This window comes from Balaenoptera borealis (genome assembly GCF_965194805.1).
Source record: "Balaenoptera borealis genome assembly, chromosome: 2".
In the NCBI taxonomy this organism is placed as follows: Eukaryota; Metazoa; Chordata; class Mammalia; order Artiodactyla; family Balaenopteridae; genus Balaenoptera; species Balaenoptera borealis.
In genome coordinates, this window is record NC_138867.1 from 121,539,366 (window position 1) to 121,564,546 (window position 25,181).

At 44.4% G+C, this 25,181-nt stretch overlaps 1 protein-coding gene and 1 long non-coding RNA gene across 5 annotated transcripts in view; one reads left to right on the top strand and one right to left on the bottom strand.

Annotated features, from left to right (window-relative positions):
- The window catches only part of ARHGAP26 (Rho GTPase activating protein 26), a 466,073-nt gene extending 460,281 nt beyond the window's left edge, over positions 1-5,792 (top strand). For all 4 annotated transcript variants that reach the window (XM_082382702.1, XM_082382700.1, XM_082382703.1 and 1 more), the window contains one exon: positions 3,990-5,792. In XM_082382702.1, coding sequence (XP_082238828.1) covers positions 3,990-4,078 — 89 coding nt within the window. In that variant the 3' untranslated portion in view covers positions 4,079-5,792. The remainder of the gene's footprint in view (positions 1-3,989) is intronic.
- Positions 1-25,181, bottom strand: part of LOC309624593 — a 1,127,080-nt gene that overhangs the window by 142,302 nt on the left and 959,597 nt on the right. The window lies entirely within an intron of this gene.

Consider the following 25,181-nt stretch of genomic DNA (forward strand, 5'->3'; position numbering starts at 1 on the left):
CTCCCCAAGAGCAGAATCTCATCTGCTTGTTCTATCCTATGTGCAGGGACCTAGCACAGTGTGTGGCTCGTGGTAGGTGCTGAATGAACGTTTGTTAAATGAGTCCATGCATTCAGCTACACAGGGGTCTGCACCTGTGCCAGCCACTGCTGCTTCCCTGGGGGGCAGCCAGCCACTAGAGATCGTAGCCACACACTTGCTCCTGGTCCACCGTGAGCGAACGAGCGGGGAGAGCATGAGGTGCCTGTGCAGGGGTGTGTGGAGTGTATATGGACTGAGCTGAGAGAGAGTAGTTGGCAGGAAGCACGCCCATGTCAGCAGCAGCTTATATTTATTATATGCCTGCTGGGCTGGAGAGCTGCCCAGACAGCTCACTGCAACATCTTGTGTGTTTATATAGCACATGGGACACTGGTGCGATTCAGAAGGTTGGACATTGGTGCGATTCAACCCAGCAAGTACTTACGAGCATCCTCGATGTCCAGAGCATTAGGCTAGGCCAACGTGGTAGTGCTTAAGACCACAGACCCTAGGGTCAGATGTCCTGAGTTCAGATCCACCTCCATCACCTACCAGCTGTGTAATTTGGGTCAAGATGCTTAAATTCTCTGAGCCTCAGTTTCTTATCAGTAAGATGAGGATAATAGAACCAACTCCATAGTCCTTCTGAAGATGGAAGGAGGCGATGCAGAGGCAGCACTTAGCAAAGGGCCCACTGCTTAGTATGTGCTCACCGTGAGCATCACCATTCTTATCCTCAAGGATCACACTCTCTGGTTGGATAGAGGCATCATGTAGTGGAAAAGGGCTTGGTCTCTGGGATCACACAAGCTGGATTCAAATTCTGGCTCTACCGTTGGGACCCTGAATAAATTAATTTACCTCTCTGAGCCTTAATTTTCTCATCTGTAAAATAGGTATAATAATAGTACAAGCTAGGATCCTTAGGTCCAAATGAGTCAGTAAATATTTAACTCTCTGAGTCCATGGCTGTTTCCCAGGCACCATTTGTAGCGTGTTCGCTTCTACCATTGTAATTCACCAGAGGGGAGTCAGTGAAGAATGTTGAGTGATAGAATACAAAATTAAATGTACTAAAAAACTAGTTAGGGAAACAAAGTTAACACATTTGAACAGCAGTAAAAGGACCTATGAGCATTCCGGGAGCCAGGGGAAGGGAGGGAGCAGGTAGATGGCGTTCCATGATGATATTTATGGAGGAGGTAGGGCTTCAGCTAAGCCTTCAAGTGTGAGGAAGGGAAACAAAAGACAACAGAAAGCCAGAGGCATCTGGGGCTGCCTCTGTCCTCCATTAGTTAATTCTTATTATCACCCTCATTACAGAGGCATTTTGGCACAGAAGAGTTATAACTTAACTTTCTGTGAATGAGTTAAAATGCAGATCCCTGAGCCCCACTCCTAGAGATTCTGCTGTAACTGATGTGTGCTGGGGCCTAGGAATCTGCAGTTTTAATAAGCATCCAGGTGGTTCTGTTGCACCTGGTCTGGTACCATCCCTTACTAAAGCCTGACTTGCTGACTTCTCTGAGTCAGCAATCTGACCCAAAGGCTGCACTGTCCCCTGCCGTCCCCCATGACATATCTCTTGTTCTCTAGTTTGGAGGGCCTCCTTTGTCCCCTCTGATTCTCCCCTTATTCTGCAAATTCCATTTCTAATGTTTGCAGACGTTACCACCTCTGCACCTGAGCTGTGTTTGAACAGCTGGCCAGGAAGGGAGAAAGTCTGAAAGAGATGGACTCGGTGCATCCGGTAGAACAACAACTCAACTAGGAGCTTTGCTGTCAAATGGGGGCGGAGGGTTTGTCTTTTTTTTTGTTTTTCATTTTGTGTGTTTGGTTGGTTTCCTCTTTCTAGGTCTTTTGTTTTGGGGAGTGAGTTTGATTTGTTTGGTTTTGGTTCTGAACATTTGAGATTTCCCCAAGTTTAGGTGGTTGTTGAGACCAGGTCCTTACTTGGTTTTTACCAGGAGAGTCCTGCTGACCATTCTGAATGACCGATCAAATGACACAGGGTCTCCTACTGACTCACCTGTACTGAGCATTTACTGTGCTTTCTCCGTATTGGTTCCTGAACCCTCACAAGAACCCGCTGAGGGGGGGAGAGTTTTATTATCACTTGATAGGTTGAAGAAACTGAAGTGATCTTGGCAGTATCAGCTGGATGGATGGGCAGAAGGCAGGGGTGTTTGGGTGCTAGCATTTTAGCGGTGGGCTGGAAGATCTTGGTCATTGGAGAGACCAGGTTGCTTTTAAGTTGTGTTGTGTTCTTTCTTCCATGGCACTTCTCCCCCAGACTCCTCCTTGTGTGGTGTCATGAATCCAAAGTACCCTCGCTACTTGGGTTTATTCCTGAAACCTAGAGATATGAAATCAGGCAAACATGTTGGAGGCCACCTCATAGATGTTTGACCTTGTCTTTTCCTAAAGAAGCCTTCAAGATCTAGCCAAGGTTGACATTGATCTTCTGTGAGCCTCAGTGTGTGTCCTTCTGTTGCTTCTGTATTTACTTCCTTTGGTCTCTCTTCTTTCTTATTTCCCTACAAACTGAAACTAGAGTTTTATAGTAGTGTTGGGGGCGGAAATGCTTTTCTAAAACAAGCTCAGGAAGTCACTTAATTGGCCTAGGAAGGGAATAGAGGAAAATTCATTCTCTCCAAACAATCTCGGAGGATTGGAGTTTTCCTAAAACAGTAAGAACAAATGTCCTGCCTCGCCCAAGAGTGATTTGTATATTCCCAGTTCAAAAAACATGAACAACCCTCCTCTCCAAGTCCAGGATTCCTTCTCTCTTCCTTCCTGGTGTTGGCTGCTTTGCAGACTCAGCTGGATTGTATATAATTTTTACAGTATCACAGTAGTTTCCATGGAGATGGCTTGTGACATCACAGAGCATTGGGTATATATTCTTTGGATATGGAAAAATCAAAAGGGTAGAAATTTTTAAAATTGCAATAGAGAGAGGGAGAAGACAGCTTTCAGACTCGTATATAGGAAGAAGGAAAACTCCAGAGAACAGGAAAGAAAACTAAAGAAGGGTATGGTTGGAACCACGAGAGGGCTATTTGAAGACTATAAAATACAAAACAAAACAAAACAAAAATGCAGAGGGAATTTGCAAGGAAATTAGAAGCAGAGGGTATGGATTCGGAGGGAAGTAAAATGCATGATTAGGAGCTACATTTTTTTTTTTAATAAATTTATTTATTTATTTATTTTTGGCTGTGTTGGGTCTTCGTTGCGGTGCACGGACTTCTCATTGTGGTGGCTTCTCTTGTTGCCGAGCACTGGCTTTAGGCGCACGGGCTTCAGTAGTTGTGGCACACGGGCTTCAGTAGTTGTGGCTCGCAGGCTCTAGAGCGCAGGCTCAGAAGTTGTGGCGCACGGGCTTAGTTGCTCCGCGGCATGTGGGATCTTCCCGGACCAGGGCTCGAACCCATGTCCCCTGCATTGGCAGACGGATTCTTAACCACTGTGCCACCAGGGAAGTCCAGGAGCTACATATCTTTAAGGACTAGTTCTTAGCAGTCCTCCATAGGTACTTTATCTGGTACATAGTCAATACTGGGTAGGTAAATGAGTATAGGGCTGGATGGATGGATACCTAGGTAAATAAATATATAGGTGGGATATCATAACTGTGACCTCTAAACTAAAATGCAGGAATCTGTTACTTCTTTACAGTTTAAACCAGGAACTTCAGAAAGTCCGTGAAACTCCTAAAATTGTATGCAGAATTTTGAATGCCTTGTGTCTCTTCCCCTTTTAATTATGGAGAACGTTCAGAATGACCTTCACCAGGTCCCCCAGTGGGTTGAGAAACTCTGGTTTAAACAAATCCGAGACTGATGTAACTTAACGGGCGACTGCCCCCAATCTCTAAACTTCCTTCACACACGCACAGTGCGCACCCACCTCCTACCCTATCCGTAACGGCATTTCTTGTCGCTCTCTCCCCGCTTCCTGTACAGTGCATCCATCTCAGGAGCCCGGCTGGTTGGAGGGGACTCTGAATGGAAAGACGGGCCTCATCCCCGAGAACTACGTGGAGTTCCTCTAACCATGGGCCCTGGCAGAACTGCTGAGCTTTTGATGGTGTCCATGACAACTGCTGATTCCAGTGTTGTGGGCCATTGCTCTTCGCCGCTGAGAAGTGCAGGGTGACTGACTCTGCTGCTACCTGTCAACACGAATGTTTCTGGGAACTCTGGTGTCACCCATCCCCATGATCATCTCAGCTGACGTGCGGTGATACTGCAAGAAACAGAAGTAAATCAGCGGAGGAGGCCGTTTGATTTTGATAACAAGAAAGGCTTACAAAGCCATTTCTCTCATTTAGCACCCTACGTGGGGTGAGCTCATTTTGTTTCAGTAGTCATCCAAACCCCAACCTTCTGAAAAAGGAAGTAAGTGAGATATAAGCAGTCCCCAGGAGCTTGCAGTATAGCTGGCTCTGACAGGGCTGGGCAGTGGCCTGAGACCCAGTCTGGATCCACAGCTATTGTTTACAGTAGACACTCTCTCTACCCCACCTCTAAATACTTGAGACCTGCCGTGCTATAGGCGGCTGGGTCTGTTTGTTTGCATGCGGGATAGAGAAGGGTTATGGCGCTGTTTACATAAGATCCAATCTCTCACCATCTCTCAAGCAGCCACTGGCCCAGCACCAGCAGAATTCTGTCCAGTCCTCTCATGCAGGGGAGCACACACACCCCCACGGCCCCCCTCCCAAGCTAGGAACTTCTCTGCCACCGAGGGCTGCCATTGCCTCGTAACCACGGCAACCCAACCTACTCTAAAACCAAACCAGAAAATAACACACTCTTTGCATGACGTATTTTTTTCTCCCTGCTTTTTGGCCGTTTTTTGAATGGTTTTCCAACGACCTGAAGGCGAAGATCAAGGTCTACTTGGGGGCAGATAGAATAGCAGCTGGGAACTGCTCCCTTTCTGATGAATTTCAGCAGCACCAGGATATATTTGGAACAAACTCTAGTAACCTCTTGAGATTAAATTACATACAGGCTTAATATTTCTGTTCTTCCATGCAACTAGTGTCTGCTTTCTAGAGGGCAACATGCTGCCTCCCAAAGGGGAATACCCTCCCAATGACTCATTCCCTCCCATTCACCTGTCCCTTCCCCTGTCCTTGCCTGCCTGTAGCCCTTCACTGACTAGCCCCCTGGCAGTGCCCTGGGCTGCTCAGCACTGGTGCCCTGGCAGTTTTCAGGCATGATTCCTGGACTAACCCCATGGCCTCTAGTTTAAAAGGACATACATGTTCACTGCCACTCAGAAAAAGGGAATTGTTTCTCAGGCTTTTGAGGCATGAGACTAATATCATAAGCCATTGTGATTTAGGAGGATGCCAGAAGGTTGGGGCATGGAAGGTGGGATGGGTACCTTATGAGAAAGAGAACTTGCTGGTCCAGAAGGGGCTGGGTCATGTGGAAGACCGCCTTGGGTAGGGAGGTTTGGCCTGGACATTTCAAATTCACTTGGCTTCCAAAGAAGAGAGTCCCAGTATTTCCACACTTGAATGTCCTTGCAAGAGTGATTCTGGGCAGACAAACTCCGAAGTGAGGGACTGTCAAGCTCTCCAGGACAGGAGCCCCTCGGGATGGTGGCATTGTTCCAGAGTATGTCCTGCTTCTGGAATTCCTCTTGAGGGAACTTTAAAGAGGAAAAGAAAAACTTGAATTGTGTTGAATTACTGTATCTTTTACATTTTTTTTGAAAAGATAAACATGTAAATAGAGTGATTTGAAATACTATATGGCAAAGTTTTATATTTGATATTCTATAAGTTAGTTGCTTCACACATTTAAGCTTTGATTGCTGAACAGGTGTGTATACGAGGGAGAGAGGGGACACAAGGTCGAAGAGAGTTAAGATCATCCCTTCTCTGGCCTTGAGGAAGGAGAAGATATTTCCACACACTCTGCTGGCTCTTGTTGGTGGGCATGACACATTAATGGTGTTCAGTCTTCTTTATCCAGATGTGGTTTTTTGAGCATTTCTTGGGCTTTGGATTTGGAGATGGAAGGAGCATCTTCAGGCAATGAACTTTTCCGAGAACTCCTATCCAGTAGTAAGATGAAGCTCAGGATTTAAACAGGTGAGGCCAGGGGTTAGATTTTTTTTTTTTCTTTTCATTTTTCTTCTCAGGTGTATTTCTTGGTACCCCAAGGTACCAGGACAGAAGATGGGATAATTGCATGCTCCTTGTATCTTACTCTTCTGCGCATCTTCTAAGGCTTTATAAACGAGTCCAAGCTAGTTTGCAAATGTGTGTGTCTAAGTTCCAAGAAAAACTGGCTTCTTAGGATCTTTAGGTCTTGACATGCTGCTTCTTCCCCTTTCCCTAAACATGTTTATTCATCTCAGATTCCCTATAGCTCCAAAATAAGACAAAGAAAAACCCCCAAAGAGGGGTGGAGATTGTGCTGTTATAGCTTTCTAGATGACTTTAAAGTTAATAGGAGTTTGTCATTGTGATTCATTCCATCAGCTCAAGGATGACACAGCTATTACCCAGGAGCTCACCCAGCAGTGAGCGAGACACCACCACTGAATCAGGGAACAAGAATTAAGACTGGAGAAGACCAAGATAGGACTCAGGAAAGCTATCATTGAAAACCCAAGAAGAAAGGGCACATATGAGCAGGCTATACCTACTCCCTGTGGACTTTGAACAGCCTGGGGACCTGTTCAAAGGGGCTAGAGGGACAAGCACACTCTATACCACTGTGCTTTCCAAATAGAAAGAGTGCAACATAATGCTTTTAACACATTGGACGTTTTAAATCACCACCTGCCCCATTGGAACCTTAACTAGAGCTAATGTGGGGACGGCCAGAAGTCCCAGGCCCTGGCTTTGGGAGTTCCTCCGAAGCTTACCTGCCAACACTTGGCCCCAGCTTGACCACTTGGAAGCATGTGCCTCCCTCCCCATTTGGCTCTGATCCAAAGCCGAGGGAAATGGAGCTACTACCAATGGGAATTTTAGGTAAACCCCTTCCCAGCTTCTCTGGGCCGTGCTGGGCCCTGACAGATGGCTACTCTGCTTCCCTTTCCCTGGCCAGGCTCCCCTCCTCCCCATCATCTACAGAACTGGAGACACTGTTCAGAATATGAGCCGACAAATAAGAAGGAACTTGAAGGCTGAAAATGGGTTTTACCCTCCACTATCTTTACTCCCCACCTCTAACTCTGTCTTCTGGAATAGGGAATCTTAGGGCAGATTAGGAGAGTGAACTGGGTATCAGAGTGGAATACTATTGACCAAAATCCCTGAGCTTTCCCAGGAGCCTCATGTTGCTTTTGGAAGGCCCTGGGATCAGGTAGGCAGACATAGCCTGAGTCTTTTGGGGGCATCAAGATCAGTCTCTCACCTCCTCCAGGTACTCAACAGAGTTCTGTAGTTACAGAATGCCATGCCTTGAGAAGACAACTAGTTTCACATTCTTCCCCCACCCCCCAGGCAAGTAAAGTCCTGACTTGCTCAAGACTGATGATATTCTCTTCTGTTTTCAAATCTGAACATAGAGGGATGGACCCTGTATAGCACTGCCGGCCTTTGTATCCTAGGATTGGAGCCAGTTTTTAGTTTAGTGTTTTAGTATTTCTACAGCCAATGTGTGTTTTCTTCTGTCACACCAAACTGGGGTTTGTTTGTTTGTTTTTTCAACATAATTCCAGTTCATGTCCTCTTGCTGAGTGCTTTTTGGATAGAAAGGCAAAGAGAAAGAGAATAAATGAACAATCAGGTATTGGCCAATCGACATTAGCAACACAGAGTCATGCTAGTGACAGGGTGATTTCACTGTTTGCCAGGACTCTGCAGTTATGTGTGCCATACCTGTAGCTCAAAGGGAAGTCCTTCTACCATCAGAGTTTGTGTCTCTTGAAAACAGCAACCCTTGTCACACCAAAAACTCCGTCTTGACTGTATAGACTCTAAAAACATCCATGATTGTGGAGTAGGGAGACAGAAATAATCGACTGAACATAACATTATCAACTACTCATGACTGTCTTTTGGCACCTTTCATCCTCTGGCTTCTGTTTCTAAAAGAAGCAAGTCTGGACCCCCCAGTTTTATAGACCCAGGACTCCCAGGTACAACAGTGGCCATCATGGCACAGTTCGCCCTAGCATCGAATGTTTTATGAGCAACCGTGTTACCCAAGTAGGTAGCCAGCCCTGAAGAAACTAAACAGCCACTTAGCTACCTGACTTTAAAAGGAATGTCCTGGGTATACTGTCTAGGGAGTTAATCTGTCATGACTGGCAAACTTGACAGTAATCATTTACCTAGACAGCCCTGCCCCACATCTAAGTCAACTGGGTGTCCTCTCACACACCCTGTGCCGGCGTTTAAAAAATGTATCTTATCGTGCTCAAATGTGTTTGGCAGCCAGGCTGGTGTGCTGGGTGCTGAACCACTTTTCTTTAAATGTAGCCTCCAAATGACAACAGCCGTAGAATAATGGACCTTGCACAAACCTACAGCATGCCTGAGACCAGACTCCACCAAGTCATAATTAGCTTGTTTCCTTTCACCGCCTACAGTACTTGTCTAACTAAAGGGCTCCCCAAAGCACAGGGAGAGGCCATACAGAGAATTCAGACGTCATTCAGAGCCAGCCCTGGCTAAAATGTGATCTCCTAATGGAAGCACTTGTATTCTTAGGAGAAAAAGGATTGGGTATAAAGTAATGCTAAGAGCAGAAAGAGAAAGGCAAACCATACTGAAGAACTTCGGATTTTTTTAAAGAGGGATAAATAGAGTTCTTAATAGGGGGGAAAATCTATCACATAAAAAGCTCACAGCTAATTTTTTTACAGAAGTTTTACAGGACGCTACAAGATGAAAACATTTTTCAAGGCAGAATGCCTTAGAGAGCAAAGGCTTAGCACAGTCCTGGACCCGTGTAAGTATAGGAATTACTATTACATCAAAATTCTATTTAGTGTAGTCAGTGAGAACCAAGAATAGTGATAAAGTGTCAGAATTACCTGGAGAGGCCAAGACATTTGACATCAATCATTTCTACATCAACCGTTTCTACAAAATTGTCCAAACAGACCCTACACGCCGCTTCCTTGGGTATCCAGATTCCAGGGTCAACCTTGAACCTGTGAAAAGAGGTTCATCTGATGATTCTTAAGTGTATACGTATTAGTATGTGTTTGTGTATGTATGTGTACAGCTCACATTTACGTGTGTAAAGATACAGACTGTCTTCTAGAAACCCACATAAGCTGGCAGTTGCTGAGCCTTGACAGCCTTTAAGATTTGAAGTTTGAGAATCAGAGAAACAAGAGAGGCTGTTGATTGACTATCAGAATGATCAAAGATGTAACTTAAGTGCCATTTGAAAACTTTGTTCATATTTATCAGATGATTACTATCTATAGCTATATTCCTTATTAACTTATTAAGAGTCATGTTGAAAAAAAGATCAAACTCATAAACAATTAGTGGTTCATAGTAGGCTAGTCTTCACAAGCACTCTAAAAGACATTTTGTCCATGTTTTGGAGAAGAAAATATTTGCATGTTTAATTCACAACTTAGGCTACCTTTGAGTATATTATAAAGTGCTGTGTGATATAATATCAATAAAGTACTTAAAAATGGCACTTTAATGTTTTTTTTTGAAAAACATAAATGCACTGTTTTAAACTTCGATTCAGTATTGAATATCGACTGGTGTGTAGAATCCTATTTAGTAATTAAAAAGTAACTTGTGACTAGAATAGAACTTTTTCCCTGTTATTCATAAAACAGTTTTGCCATGTTCAGGCTTGAAAAGAAAAAAAATGTGCTTTTGTGTCACTAAGCATATCTGTAAAGAAAATACAGTTTCTGTTGGGTGGCCTCTGAAACTTGGCTTTCTTACTTTTGGTTGGTTTATGTGACAATCCCTGTGAAACTAGTGGAAGTATGATTTTTGAATTAAATGACTTTTCCATTTGGTGGTATGTTTGTTTCTTGAGTTTCTGATAAAGTTTTGACATGATGCGTATTTTAATATTTTTTTCAAATAAGCAAAGACCATGATCAAAGATCACAAGTCTGGGCTCCTGAGGTCACTGGTGACAACCACAGTGCTGATTTCTGATGTGCTCTGGGGAGCTCTGGTTTCCTTTAGGGAGAGGTCAACTGCTCGTGGCCTTGAGGAGAAGCTGTCATGCATGTTAAACAGTTAAGCCCCGAAGAGTCACATTCCAATGAATGTTTCTGACTTTATCTCCTACGATACATATTTTATTCTTCCTAAATTTGATTGTCAAATCAACCATTTTCTGGAACTTCATTAACACAGGATGGAATAATCAAAGAGCCAAAATACAGACAGTCCCACCACACGGCTGGGCGTGTCCCCCAGGGTTGTAAATCAGTCACTTGTAACATGCTGTCCCAGGCCAGCTCATGTTATTGAGTTGTCTCATTCATCATATCCCCTCCAGGTACATCCTGAGTTGCAGCCTGGGACCCAGGTTTACAATTCACTCCCAGCTTCTGCTGTGAGAACAGAGGAGCCAGCAGGAGAGGGCAGGGGAGCCTGGACTCTGGGGATGGAGGGCAAGGCTTCTGGCTCCAGAAGCTTGCCCTGGGCAAGCAGAAGGCGAGTGAGTATCCCCTGGTGCCTCGTTCTGAGGGGTGACTAATTGAATATGTGGGTCACGTGTGAACTGTTTATACTGTCCTCGTTTGCCACTTAATAAGGGCTGGTTTACCCCTGTGAACAGCACGGATTCACAGCACCTCTGCCTTCACCGAGCTTACACCCTGTGCTGGAAAATTGTCCCAGCATCTGAAGCGTCACAGATGTGTGGGGTCATACGGTACCTAGGTGAGACCTTCTGAGTGGCACACGTGTGTAACTGATGCCCATCGTGTGGAGAATGAAATGTATGTATGGATTTGTATCTTATCTCTGTCCTTGCCCTTTCCACCAGACTCCCCATCACTCCCCCATCCCTTCTACTCTTACGGTTTTTCTAATGGGAAAGGTTTTCATTCTCTTGTTGCTTTTAGCAGCCAGAGCAGAGCTCAAATTGTGTCACATCATGTGGTTGGTTTGGTGTTTTTCGCTTATTAGCTCCGGCCGCATGATTGGTCCTAAGAGCACCTTGGTTAGACATGGACTTGATTGACACTTGAAATCATGTAAATGAAAGATTTTCTCAGACCTCAAACACATTTGCTCTTTTGGGAATTAAATCAGGGTTTTCATTCCTTCTTTTCTCAATTCTTTCTCAACCTCTCCTCGGATACCACACGTCTCTCTTACCCAGATGTGACAGTGTCTTTGGCTCGCCCTGCTTTTAATAGCGCTATGCTAAGCTGCAGCTAATTAACTGTGCTGGGCTAGTCAGGATTGCCTGAGTTCAGCCTGCACAGCAGCCAAGGGAGCCTCTAACCAACGTGGTTCCTGCTCGGGGTGGGTGAGGCTCAGCGCATGGGAGAGCCTGCAGCCGTACCCAGCCAGGCTGCATCCTTCACAACCACCACCCTGTGTTACCCGGTTACCTGGCTGGTGTCAGCCAGTGGGGACCAAAGCAGGATGGTTTTCGGCTGAAATGAGCAAAGCCTTGACTCACTCTATCCCACAGCACTTGGCAACAACTGTCACACTGTGTATTGTGACATTGACCCCAGGAGGCCTGCCCCAGGCTCTGTTTGCTAAAACCCAGGTAGCCGATATGCCTTCCCAAGACCAACCAGCAAATTTAGTCAAGACTTGAATTCATAGGTCCTTTCTCTAGGCACCAAACCACATTCGGTGACCTGTTGGTCTTGTGTGTACCCTAAAACTAATAGGTTCCTCTTGACACAGTGGCTGTATGTCCTTTTTGCATTTGGGGGCGTGGATTATTGGAAAGACTTTTTTTTTCAATTATTAAATGTTTTTCTGCCTTTTCTGAACCTTTATCTGTGAAAGAGATGTGGGAGAGTAATGCTTGCTTGCCTGTGTTAGATGGAGGAATGATAGTGAAGGGGAACCATCTTTCTTTTTCCACCTTTTCTCCTGATCACACCATTTTGCCCTTTCATAGTACTTTCTACCTATAATTAACTCATTATTTGTCATCAAATGTTTGACATTTTATGTCGCCCTCTTAATACCTCCATCAGGACAGGACCTGGCATGTGACAGGGGCCAGATGGCCCCTGGGGGGCTGACCATGTGACAGGAGGTGGGACAGCACTGCTCTGGACTCCAGTCCCTCCTTCCTGTCTTCCTCTACACTTCCGGTTGAAAGAAAGAAATCGGATCATTAGACGTGGGTGCTTGAACACACAGTGACGACGTTGTGGTCCTCCTTGACAAGCTACTCTATTCACTTGCGTCCCGGGATTCAGGCTTGTGGGAGAGACTTCCCAGCCTCCATTCAGGCACACACAGCCACATTCTTTCCCAGCCTCCTCGCTAGCACTTGGCGCAAGAAACCATCTGGATGGCCAGCTGACCAAGAGCCCAGACCCTTCTCTGTCATCTAAATTACTTATGGGTGGTTTTATGAACTTCAAACCAGGCTGGAGACCTGCCTTCAAGCAAACCCACATCAGAATCACCCACAAAATAAGAAGTATTCCTTTTTCAAGACCCTTAAAGGAAATTCCACACTGTCCCATGGGAACTTGGTCTGGCATCTAATACTCTCACCAAGGGAATTCTTTGTGTCTAACTGAAGTTTCCCAGGATGCAGCTTCTGTCCATTTCCTTTCTGTTTTTCCTTAAGAGTGGAGCCATCATCGTTTTAGAGCAGTCACCCTCTGTTTTCATGCTTCCATTCAGCAAACACTTCATGATGACCTCTTGTGTGCCAGGAGCTGTTTAAACCGGGAAGTATAAGAGATGATTTCTGTCCCCAGGGAACTCACAGTTGGCCTCGGTGATGGCAGGTCTACAAGAACCAGAGTTTACCATGTGCAATTTGCTACACTTTCTGTGTGTGGTGGGTAGTTCTGGGCTCCAGGGAAGATTGATCCTTTCTCTTTGGGAGGCAGGTACCAGAGAAAGCTTCACAAAGAAGTGACATTGGAGGTCTTGAAAGATGGAGAGAAAGCACAAGGACAGCAAGGACTGAGGCATGAAGGGGAAAGAGAGAAAGAGAAAGAAAGAGAGGTGAGTTCACTATGATTGGAACATGAGGAGATAAGGTCTTTCTGAGAATTGTACCCCTACTCCCTTAGCCTTTAGCCTTCTGTCTTCTCTCAATAAATGACAATATCAGCTAACATTTATCACTATCTTACTAGGTACCAGACACTACTATACATGCCTTAACTCACTGAATCCTCAAAACATGTGAAGGAAATACTATAATTTCATAGATGAGGAAACTGAGGATCAGGGAGGTCACACAAGCTAAGAAGTGGTGAAACTGAAATTCCAACATAGGTCTGTCTGCTTCTAGAGCCCATATGCTCTTACATTTTTTTTTAAATTTTCTTTATAGATATACACACGTGATTTTACATAAATGCGTAAACTTTTTTCATTGGGTGGAAGTTTTTCCTTCCATTTTTGACTTGGTTCTTCAATCCCCCACATCAGCCTCCTCCCTCCTTGGAACTATATCAACCACCTCCTTACGGCCTTTGCAGTAGTGAGCCCTTCAGAAAGTACAATTTCTGACAAACAGCTTGGTTTTACAGTGGCTGGAGTAAGAGCAGGCAGTTTTTTGATTAAAAACTTTCTTTTTCTCCAAGGAGCCCTTTGCTCCCTCATCTTGGGAGAAAAGCTCCCCGCTCCTGGAGCTCTGTGCAGACGCTCCTGGTTCTCTGGGCAGCCCCAGGGACTCCAGCTGCAATCTTTGGCCAGTCCCGGCATCCTTGAGGACACAGCAAGGAGGCAGTCCCTGCAGAGGGCTCAGCCATGTTTTTCTGGCTAGCGACATATAATGTGCAAATTTTTAAAAATTTAACAATTTGAAAACGGTCCCTTTCCCCACCCCAATCCAGCTGCCGACGACAGACCTTCAGGCTGTTATGGGACTGCCAGAGAAATCCCACAAGCATGTGTCTTCTTGTGGGAGAGCCAGTGTTTCTAGCGTGATCTATTAATGCTCCAAAATAGAGAATTTTGGCATTTTAACCCCCCTCTTGAGCTTCATGAGATCTTAAAAATTCAGAGCTTGAGGAAAGGGCATGAGAACTCAAAGCAGACGGTGGGTGGGTGCTTTTAGGACACAGAAAACATCTGACTTCCACTAGGGTCTGCTTATAGAGTGAGGCTCTCACCCAGGTCTCCCCCAGGGAGTGGGGCTGGATGTTGCGTGTCAAGATGACAGTGACCTAGTCAGTTTCATTTATGGAGCACTTCCATTATACTAATTGCCTTACGTGCATCATCTCATTTAATCCGCAGATCAATCCTATGAAATAGGTACTGTTGGTACCCTATCCTGCAGAGGAGGAAGCCAAATATTAGGTTGGGTAACCTGTTCAAAGTCACTGAGCTAATGAGTAACAGAGCAGAAATTCAACCCCAGCGGGCAGATGCTCTTAACTCCCACACTGTCCCAACTCTGGGGAAGGTTTCAGGAGCTCCAGCCCTCAGATGTCCTTCACTTCCCTCACCCTTTGTTGGGAGGAGGGAATCCTTGTTGTTTTTGCCTGTTTGGCAGCCAATACCCCTTCTTCTGCTAACAGCACCTCAGTTTTTCTTTGGGGAGCCCCACCCTCAGGTTCCATGGGGTTGGGTGGGCTCGCATCCATCCTTGATTCAGTGGTGAACCTGTGACCCTGGCTGGGGCTATGAGATCGTCACATCCACCCAACCAAAGTGATTGGTTGGTTCAGGACCTAGTGAAATCCACAGTGCCAGGGCTTCATCCTGGGACAAGGTATCCAGGTCACAGCAGGGGAATTTGTCATATCAGGGAAGCATGGTAAGTGCTGTCCCCTCCCCCCCATCCTCAAATGACTTCTTAGCATGAACTCTGTCTGCTACTTCTCTTTATTTGAGAGACCTCATACTTTATGTTGAGTATTTATTTGTTGAGATTTTAGTAGTGCACCTCTTAGAAAAGTTGCTTCAGAAAGCAAGCAGAAGATCTGAAATATTCATTGCAATATAAAATGGGCAAGCACTGCTCTAGTGTGATCACTCCTGGAATGAGTTCAGCAAAAGAGGAGCCTTGATGCCTGAACTCAGCAAGCACAGCTTTTTTTTAAAAAAATAATTCTGACATTTGTTCTCCATTCTGGACCAGAAGCAGCCATGACTGCTCATAAGAATAGGGAGGAATCGTGTCGTTCAGAGCCCTCTGCCCATACACTTCCAACCCCAGTTGATACAAGTCGTTGCTTGACGATTTGGCTCATCCCGGGGGTACATTAGTGTTGAGACATTTCACCCTGGAATTCTCATCAAGGACCCCCAGTCAGTTGTGATAGAGAATGCCCATAAATCACGCCTAATCATGACATGGAATTGCATGGCATCAAGTGCTCCTTGGTTAAGAAAGATGTTCACACACCCTGAGGGCTGCACCCAGACCTGTTCAACCATCCCACAAATGTGAGTCTGAGAAACTCCAGTGTCTTGGAGTTCAGACCTTCACCTTCATCTGGGTGGGACTACATACTTGGAGGCCCTGAAAGGGTGCGGGTGTATCTAATCAGACTTGGATAGCCTGCTGTTACTCTTCCCCATGACATGCTCACAGTTTTCTTGTCTCAAGGACTTTCAGATAAAGGGATTCCACATCTTACAGGAAAACCTTCACAGGCAAGCAGGGCACTCCTGGCCCACAGAAGATAATGCTCTCACTTAGTATAGCACTTTAAAATTTTCAAGGTTTTTTTTCTCCTCCAAATTTTGACCATGACACACCCCTGATCAAAAAACCTTCAGAAGCTCTCATGGCCTGAAAAAAAGCAGCATGGCACACAGGGTGCTTCTCAGTATGGCCCCAGCATCTTTTCTCCAATGTTCCTTTATGTATCCTATGCCCCAGAGGCCCCCACTCTTCATTATTTTACAACGGTCTGAACCAACATTCATTCATTCATTTATCAATATTTATTGGGCACCTACTCTGTCCACACCCAAGTGCGAGGTGCTGTCTCCCACTTGTGCCCCCCGGGGTTCTCTCAGGCTCAAATGCTCTTCATCTTTTCCACCCCAAGGGGAATAGCTGTTGTTTTTTGCCTGTTTGGCAGCCATTACCCCTTCTTCTGCTAACAGCACCTCAGTTTTTCTCTGGGAAGCCACCCCTCCCTTACTCTCAGGTCCCAGGATTTTGGGTAGACTGACACCAACCTACCCTGGATCCAGTGGTGAACCTGTGACCCTAGCCAGACCTATGAGATCATCAAATCCATCCAGCCAAAGTAATGGGTTGATCCAGGAATGGGCCCAGGACCTAATGAAGTCTGAGAACCAACTTCTGGATTTCTTAGAATGTCGTGATGAGAGACTTTCTCTTTCTGGATTTGAAGCTGTGAGGACTGCTGGCGGCCCTCTTGTCTCCTTGTTGGGGAAGTCTGCCTACGAATTGGAAAGCCTCGAAGTGGTGCCAAGAGAGACGATACCAGCACTCGATACCAGCACTCCCTGTTCACAGTAGCCAAGACATGGAGACAACCTAAAGGTCCATGACAGATGAATGGATAAAGATGTGGTACCTGTATACAATGGAATACTACTCAGCCATAAAAAAGAATGAAATAATGCCATTTGCAGCAACATGGATGCAACTAGAGATTATCTTACTAAGTGGAGTCAGAAAGAGAAAGACAAATACCACATGATATCACTTATATGTGGGATCTGAAATATGACACAAATGAACCTGTCTATGAAACAGAAACAGACTCACAGGCATAGGGAACAGACTTGTGGTTGCCAAAGGGGAGGGGGGTTGGGAGAGGGATGGAGTGGGAGTTTGGGGTTAGCAGATGTAAGCTATTATATATAGAATGGATAAACAACAAGGTCTTACTGTATAGCACAGGGAACTATATTCAATAGCCTATGATTAACCATGATGGAAAAGGATACTAAAAACAGAAAGAATGTGTATATATATGTATAAGTGAATCACTTTGCTGTACAGCAGAAATTAGCACAACATTGTAAATCAACTACAATCAAAAAATAAAAATAAAATAAATAAAAAAGAATACCAGCACTCCGTGTCGAGTCCAGATGTACCTGAGCTCTTCTGTTACATAAGCCAATAAACTCTCATTTTGCTCCAAAGTTGGAATTGAATTCTTTCACTTACAACTGAAGTCCTGAGCTCTAGACAAAGCTTCAGAGTGGTTTCTGTGCAGTCCTTTCTCCCCCTTGATTGTCTGATCCTTTCCCAGGAGGAAAGAGCACTGGATTTGGAGTCAGAAAACCTGACATGAAGTCTGGTTCTGCCATTTCCAAACAGCTGGACCTTGAGGTAATCACTTATGTTATCTGAGTGTCAGTGTCCTCATCTGTAAAATGGACCTAAGAATGCTTCTAAGGTTGTTTCCATTAAATGAAATGACACTTACTAATGTACTTTATAAAATTTGCCATCCTCAAAAATCAATAATATAGTATTACAATATGGATTTCTTCAATACCTTGGAAAAAGTTGGCAGTTTCTAGATGTTTGTTGCATTGTTTCATATTCATTAGTGTGTCCAGTCTACCAGTCTTGGGAAGCACCTAGGGCTGTGTGGGCTCTGCCCATTGCCCCCGTAAAGGACAGCCCTGCATATCATGTGTTTCTCCCCACTTTCGTCTCCAGTCATGGCCAAAATGAACACACCTAGGCAGACACCAAAGCCATAACTTGTCAGAATGCAGTGTCCTGTGACTCACATGGCTTGGCTTAAACACATGATGTAGGTCAATTAGATTTTCACTCCTGTAAATTTGATCTCCAAGGGAAGTTGCCCTTAGAAGATGAGAACTCTTGATGTTGATCAGAGTACTTGAGGGGTGATGCATTCCCTCTGCTGCCTGCTTCCTGCAGGAGGGAGGAGATGGGAGCCCACCCCAGGCTCATTCCCCAAGGGCAGCGAAACTGGCGAATTACCCTTCCCTTGATAACTGCTGTGGGCAAGAGGCAAGGCAGAGGTCAAGTAGCCTAAAGGTTGACTTTGCTGGTATAAAGCCAGCATCATTGTGAGTCCTCAGGAACAACGCTGGGTCAGAGGCCCTAGCATCCGTTTCCACTTTAGTGAGCATCAGGGGTCTCTGGGAAGCTTGCTAAAACTGAAGAATTTTGATTCAGTGGGTCTGGGACATGGCCCCAGACTCTGTGTTTGTGTTGTTGTTGTTGTTGTTTTTATAATTTTATTGGAGTATAGCTGGTTTACAATGTTGTATTAGTTTCAGGTATACGGCAACGTGATTCAGTTACACATATATTCATTCTTTTTCAGATTCTTTTCCCATATAGGTTATTACAGAATATTGGGTAGAGTTTCTTGTGCTATACAGTAGTCCTTGTTGGTTATCTATCTTACATATAGTACTGTGTTTATGTGGATCCCAAGCTCCTAATTTATCCCTTCCCCCCACGTTTCCCCTTTGGTAACCATAAGTTTGTTTTCAAAACCTGTAAGTCTGTTTCTGTTTTGTAAATAAGTTCATTTATATCATTTTTTAAGTAGATTCCACATATGAGTGGTATCATATGATATTTGTCTTTCTCTGACTTACTTCTCTTAGCATGGTAATCTCTAGGTCCATCCATGTTGCTGCAAATGGCATTATTTCATTCTTTTTTATGACTGATTAATATTCCATTGTATATATGTACCACATCTTCTTTATCCATTCCTCTGTCGATGGACATTTAGGTTCCTCCCACGTCTTGGCTATTGTAAATAATGCTGCAATGAACATTGGGGTGCATGTATCTTTTCGGATTATGGTTTCCTCCAGATATATGCCCAGGAGTGGGATTGCTGGATCATATGGTAGTTCTATTTTTTGTTTTTTAAGGAACCTCCATACTGTTCTCCACAGAGGCTGTACCGATTTACATTCCCATTAACAGTGTAGGAGGGTTCCCTTTTCTCCACACCCTCTTGAGCATTTATTGTTTGTAGACGTTTTGATGATGGCCATTCTGACTGGTGTGAGGTGATACCTCATGGTAGTTTTGATTTGCATTTCTCTGATAATTAGTGATGTTGAGCATCTTTTCTTGTGCTTTTTGGCCATCTGTTTGTCTTCTTTGGAGAAATGTCTATTTAGATCTTCTGCCCATTTTTTGATTGGGGTGTTTGTTTTTTTGACATAGAGCTACATGAGCTGTTTATATATTTTGGAGATTAATCCCTTGTCAGTCGCTTTGTTTGCAAATATTTTTTCCTATTCTGTGGGCTTTATGGTTTCCTTTGCTGTGCAAAAGCTTTTAAGTTTAATTAGGTCCCATTTGAAAACAGAGCTGGAAGAATCAGTCTCCCTGACTTCAGACTACACTACAAAGCTACAGTAATCAAAACAGTATAGTACTGGCACAAAAACAGAAATATAGATCAATGGAGCAGGATAGAATGCCCAGAAATAAACCCACTTACCTATGGTCAATTAATCTATGACAAGGGAGGTAAGAATATACAATGAAGAAAAGACAGTCTCTTCAACAAATGGCACTGGGAAAACTCGACAGCTACATGTAAAAGAATGAAATTAGAATATCCTCTAACACCATACACAGAAATAAACTCAAAATGGATCAAAGACCTAAATGTAAGGCTGGACACTATAAAACTCTTAGAGGAGAACATAGGCAGAACACTCTTTGACATAAATCGCAGCAAGATCTTTTTCAATCCACCTCCTAGAGTAACAGACTCTGTGTTTGTAATGGGCATCTGGGGTGATTGTAAGTCTGGTGGTCCTGAAACCTCATTTTAAGGTCACCTGGGGTCAAAGCTGGACATGATTGATGCTTTAATACATGCATTTCCTTTTCAATTAATTATCAAAAATGTCTGGGTTCTCCTTAGGTAGCTATTAGCAACTCTCCTTGGCCTACAGATTCATGAATACAAGTTTCTTCACTGTGCTGTGATTAACACAAGCATAGTAATGGAAAAGTCCATATTTACATAGACAATAAATCCAAGGGTGACTATATGATGAACGACCTCACCAAAGTCTTCCTTAAAAACTGGAATGAACACATTCACCTTGAGAGATTAAATTTTTTAGTAACTCAGTTGCCATGAACTTCCAAGAGCACCAAGGATTCTGGCAAGATCTAAATCACCACAACTTCCTAGCTTTGGTGCTGATTAGAATCAGGGTAGCTTTTAGCCAAAGCAAAAATAGTTACAAATGCAGGCTATGAGTAAAAAAGCCACAGTTTTACCTCCTCTGTCCTGAGTAGAATTAAATAAGACTAGATGCTTACGGATCCCATCTGCAAAAGGAAAAACAGCTTAAAGGGGCAATGTGGTCTGCTGAAAAACAACATAGGATTTCAAATAGGCCTCCAAATTCTCATCACAGCTTTTGTGACTGATTACTTAACCTCTCTGAGCCTATTTTCCCATCTTAAAATGGGAGGGGAGGGGATAATTCCTATATGGCAGGGACATCAGGAGGATTGGGGGGGAATTTCATATACCTGTATATGTACATATATATCAAGCATTTGGCATCAAAATTTGGAAACTCCACCAATTAAACATTACAAAAGTTAATCTCTCTGAGTTTCAACTTATTTGTCTGCAAAATAGAGATAATCATAATCCCCACTACATAGAGTTGCTTTGAGAATTATATGAAATATCTTACATAAAGTACCTGGCAGACATTGGGACAATTTGAGTGTCAAAATAAAAGATGGTAGTAAAGAATTATAACAAACTGAATAAAGTAAGAATTCATGAGTCCATGCCAATATAAATAAATAAGGCGTACAAGAAAGCTCCTCCTTACAGATGAGTGCCAACTCATGATGGTAGAAGGAATGACTGAATTAAAATGCCACCATTTGGCAACCATAACAGTATTTGAGTCAGTCGAGAATCATCAATGGATGATTCATCACGGGATATTTGCCTAGTCTCAGAGTATCTCCTCACAAGAGACCCATTGATCACAAGGATAAAAGAGTGACTTTACAGTGGAGAAAACCAGCGGACACTACCTTTTACTAGGACTAATTGACAGCATGTCTCTTCTGTGTGGCATTGAGAAGAACTCATCATGTCTTCAGTGGAATTCCTAAAAAAAGTACATAACCTGAATCTCACCATGAGGAAGACAAACCAAACGGAGGTGTGTTCCTTTCAAAAATGTCAATGTCGTGAAATAGAAGGATTCAGGAATTGTTCCAGATGTCAAGACATGTGACAAAGAGAATGCAACACCTAATCTTGGATTTTCTTGGGCTAAAAAGAACATTACAGGGACACTTGGTGACATCTGAGTAAGGTTTATTGATTAGGTAACTAATGTATTGCATCAGTGTTAATATGATTTAGATAATTGCATTGTGGTTTTGAGAGGCAGGATTTGTAGGCAGACTTTTTGGAAATGTACACAAGTACTGAGGGATAAAGGGCATTGGATCTACAACATCTTAAATGGTAAAAGAAAAAAATGATTGATAGATAAAGTAAATATAGCAAATGCTAACATTTGAGGTGTGGGGGGAAAGGGTGTCCAGGAATTCTTCACTATTTTAGCAACATTTTGTAAGTCTGAAATTATGTGGGTTTTTTTTTTTTTTTTTTAAATATCCAGCGCACAAAGTAACTGATAGCTGTTTCTATTGTTAATCAATTAACAACAATAATGAAACTCTCGGTGTAGTCTAAAGAGTTTAGAAGCCAAGAGGAAAATGAGTACAAAACCAACATGAGGATTTGCTAGAGAGTGCGTTTTGGGTTTGCAGTACAAAATGTGACTCTCCATCTGCCTTCTGTGACTCACTTTGTTTCAGTTCCTCTTGGCAGCTGTGGTCCAAGGATTGGGGTCCCTGTGTGGTCTTATAGGAAATGCAGGTTTTATGAAGTGCATCCTGCATAAGGTGGAGGCCAGTGGGGTTGACTGATGCTATGTCTCAGGCTCATATGCCTGGAAGGGACAGCAGTGTACCAAATCCTGGGTCTCCCTTCCAGCCCCAGTGAACTCCATAGAAAGCCATTTCAAGTTAAAAGTTTAGTCCTGGCCCTGTCGCTGTCAATTTGGAGGACATAAATATGTGGCAGTGCTTTTAGCAGCACAGAGTGCCGTAAAATACATCAATTACACACATATGCTGGGGAGCCTGTGGCTTTGTGGTTAAGAGGGCACCTCTGGAGTCAGACAGACTGCTTCCAAAACTCAGATACACCACTTATCAGATAGACAATTTGGGGTAGGTCATTAAACCTCTATGCCTCCAATTTTCCTCATCCACAAAATGGGGGTAATAACTTTAATACAGAGCCAAACTCGCAGGGATGGTGTTTAGTAAGTGAGATAATGCAAATGACATAGCTTTTATGCTCATGCATCCTGACACATCTTCAGGTATAAACTAATGTTATTATGATGTTATTCTGAAATTATCTAGAATCAGAGCCATTCCATTAAAATATGCTGGAACTTCTTTCCTTCTCCTTTACCTGCCCTGGCCAGCCATCTTCTGATAACACCAATCAGCAACTGCTTTTAGTGTTGATTTTCTTCTGACTCCAGTTCCTACTGGGGTCCTGGGAATGGTGGGGGGTGGGGTGGGGGGAGGGGAGAGAACTTCTTCCTCCCTCTTCCTCTCCCATCTCAAGGTTCCAGTTTGCTAGCTGAGCCCTGGGGTTCTGGAGACTTCTGTGATTCTGCAAGAAATTCATCTTGTGTGAGAAGTTTACCTGGAAAACATGTGGCTGAAGATGAAACTTCAGTGCTAGGCCCCCGGAACAGTGGAATATGGTTTCACTTCCACTCTCTGCCAGGCACACGAGCCTGTGCAAATTCTGGTCCCCACACAGAGGTAGAGGAAGAAACCCGCCTCGCTCTTAGGACTGGGAGACTCTACACCCAGGATCTCAGAATAGCACTCCCCCCACCAATCTGTCCACAGTGGCCTTAGCCAAACCCCAGGAATGGAGGCTTAACAGGAATGTGTCATAAGAAAGTTATTCCTCCAGACTCCTCTCTCCCGGGCTCCACACCCATATTTCTGCCTGCTTGCTGGACATCGCTAGATGACCTGCAGGCACCTCAGCCTCGGCATGTCCAAAATGACACCTCGGCCCCCTTTCTCCTATGCCCTCCATTTTGGGTGATGTCACAAGCCAAGTTGGAAATCTCCAAATCATCCTCCCCTGAGCTGTTCCTTTAGGAAGGTCCTGTCCATTCCAAATCCCAAACGGCCCAGACCTGATTCTCCCTCTTCATGTCACATGTTGACATTCAGGTCTTTATGATCTCTCTCTCCCTTGAACTATTTCAGCAGCCTCCTACCTAGTTTCCCTTCTACCGGGTCCCACAAGTCTGGTCCACTGTTCACATTAAGGGCAAAGTTACCTCCGGAGTAGGAAATGTGATGATTCTCCCACCATGGTGAAGCATGTGCTGGCTCCCCCAGCGACTCAAGGATGGAGTGTGGACTCTTGAGTGGGCATGCAAGGCTCAGCCCATCTCTGCAGCTTCATCTTTCCCCAAATCCCCGCCCTCCAGCATACCAGGCTGCTTGCTGGTTCCCTGAATCCTCCTTATTCATTCACTAGTGAGCCTTTGAATGAGGTCTTCCTTCTGTTTGGACTCTCCTTTCTCCTCCATTTTTTAACCCAGAAGATCCCTACTTACCTTTCAAACTCAGCTCAAAAGTCACCTTCTCTGGAAAGGAAGTCTCCTTGTCTCTCCCTCTTCTCTGCTCCCAGAGCATGTTTTCCGTGCCTTTGTTAGTATAACCCGCGAGTCTGCCTTGTGGTTGGTTGTTTCTATGTTTATACTGCATCCTCTTCATGATCAAGGATTCTGCGCTGTTGACTTCTGTACTCCCAGCGCTGAACTTGCCTGTCTTGGGGAAAAGACGTGTATAACGTGCCTAAAGTACCACAGAGCACGACTGTGCCCTAGAAGCGTCGCCCTTTTGCTGTAGCTTTATAATCTTGCCTAAGTACTAGAATGTTGGTTCTTATGCAAGGTAGAGTTCAAGGCTCCAAATTCACCTTTATCTCAACCTTCTTCCAGGTGAACTTGTATTCTTTCTTTACCTGTCTTCCTAATCTCCTGCCTTCTCAGCAGATCTCTGGGGGGATGTCTCTGGCCATTAAAAAAAAAAAAAATGTATCCTGGATTTGCTGGCTGGGGTAATTTACTTTCTATGGGATCAGAGAAAGAGCTGATCTTGTTAAAAGGCTTTAGCTATTATCCCTCAGAGATAGAATAATATGTAAACAGCATAAAATGCTGACATGTGAGGTGTCCATTTGCACACATGGTCATGTTTTCCTATGATATTTAGAAGCAGGGTTAGACTGACCCTGGCATTCACTTAACAGCCTTCGTTCTAATTTCTTCCACCCTGAGTTTTGTTCCAACTTTCTAGTCATTTCTACTTTGGGAGGTGGCCAAGGTCCAGGCAGTACCTGCGGTCACGCCAAGACTCTGCGCCCCTCCACCCCGGGGGCTTGGTCTGCCTCTTGGAGTGCATGCATTCTGGCAGATGCAGTACATGCAGGGGGCAGACCCCATAGTCTGAGGAGATGGACGCCTCCTGCACGGGATCTCATTTTTCTCCATCTGCACAACCATTTGGGGCCTTGGGCTTTGTGATTCACACAATGACTATCCATCTGCCCATTTACTCCAGAAAGGAAGAAGGATGTCTTCACACACAGTTGGCCCAGATTCAGACATGAGCTGAGTCATCCTGTCACATATTCTGGAGCCACCTGTCTGACCCATACACTGTAGTAGATCTCCATAATAATAAGGCTTCCCATTACATGAAGATGAGTATTACCTTGTGTACTACCCTCTACACTCCCAAACCAACCTGAAATTCCCAGCCTGGGCCAGTAATGGGATAGGTCAGGGCTGGCCGATGCTCGTAGCTCCCGCCCCTCGGTCCCTCCCTACACCTGGCAGACATGCTAATTGATTGATGAACTCTCCTCCTCTGAGCCCAGTAGGGGCTTCGGCATCGTTGTCAAGACGGCACTCCTAGAAACGAACCCTCACAATCGGTCGGACTTGG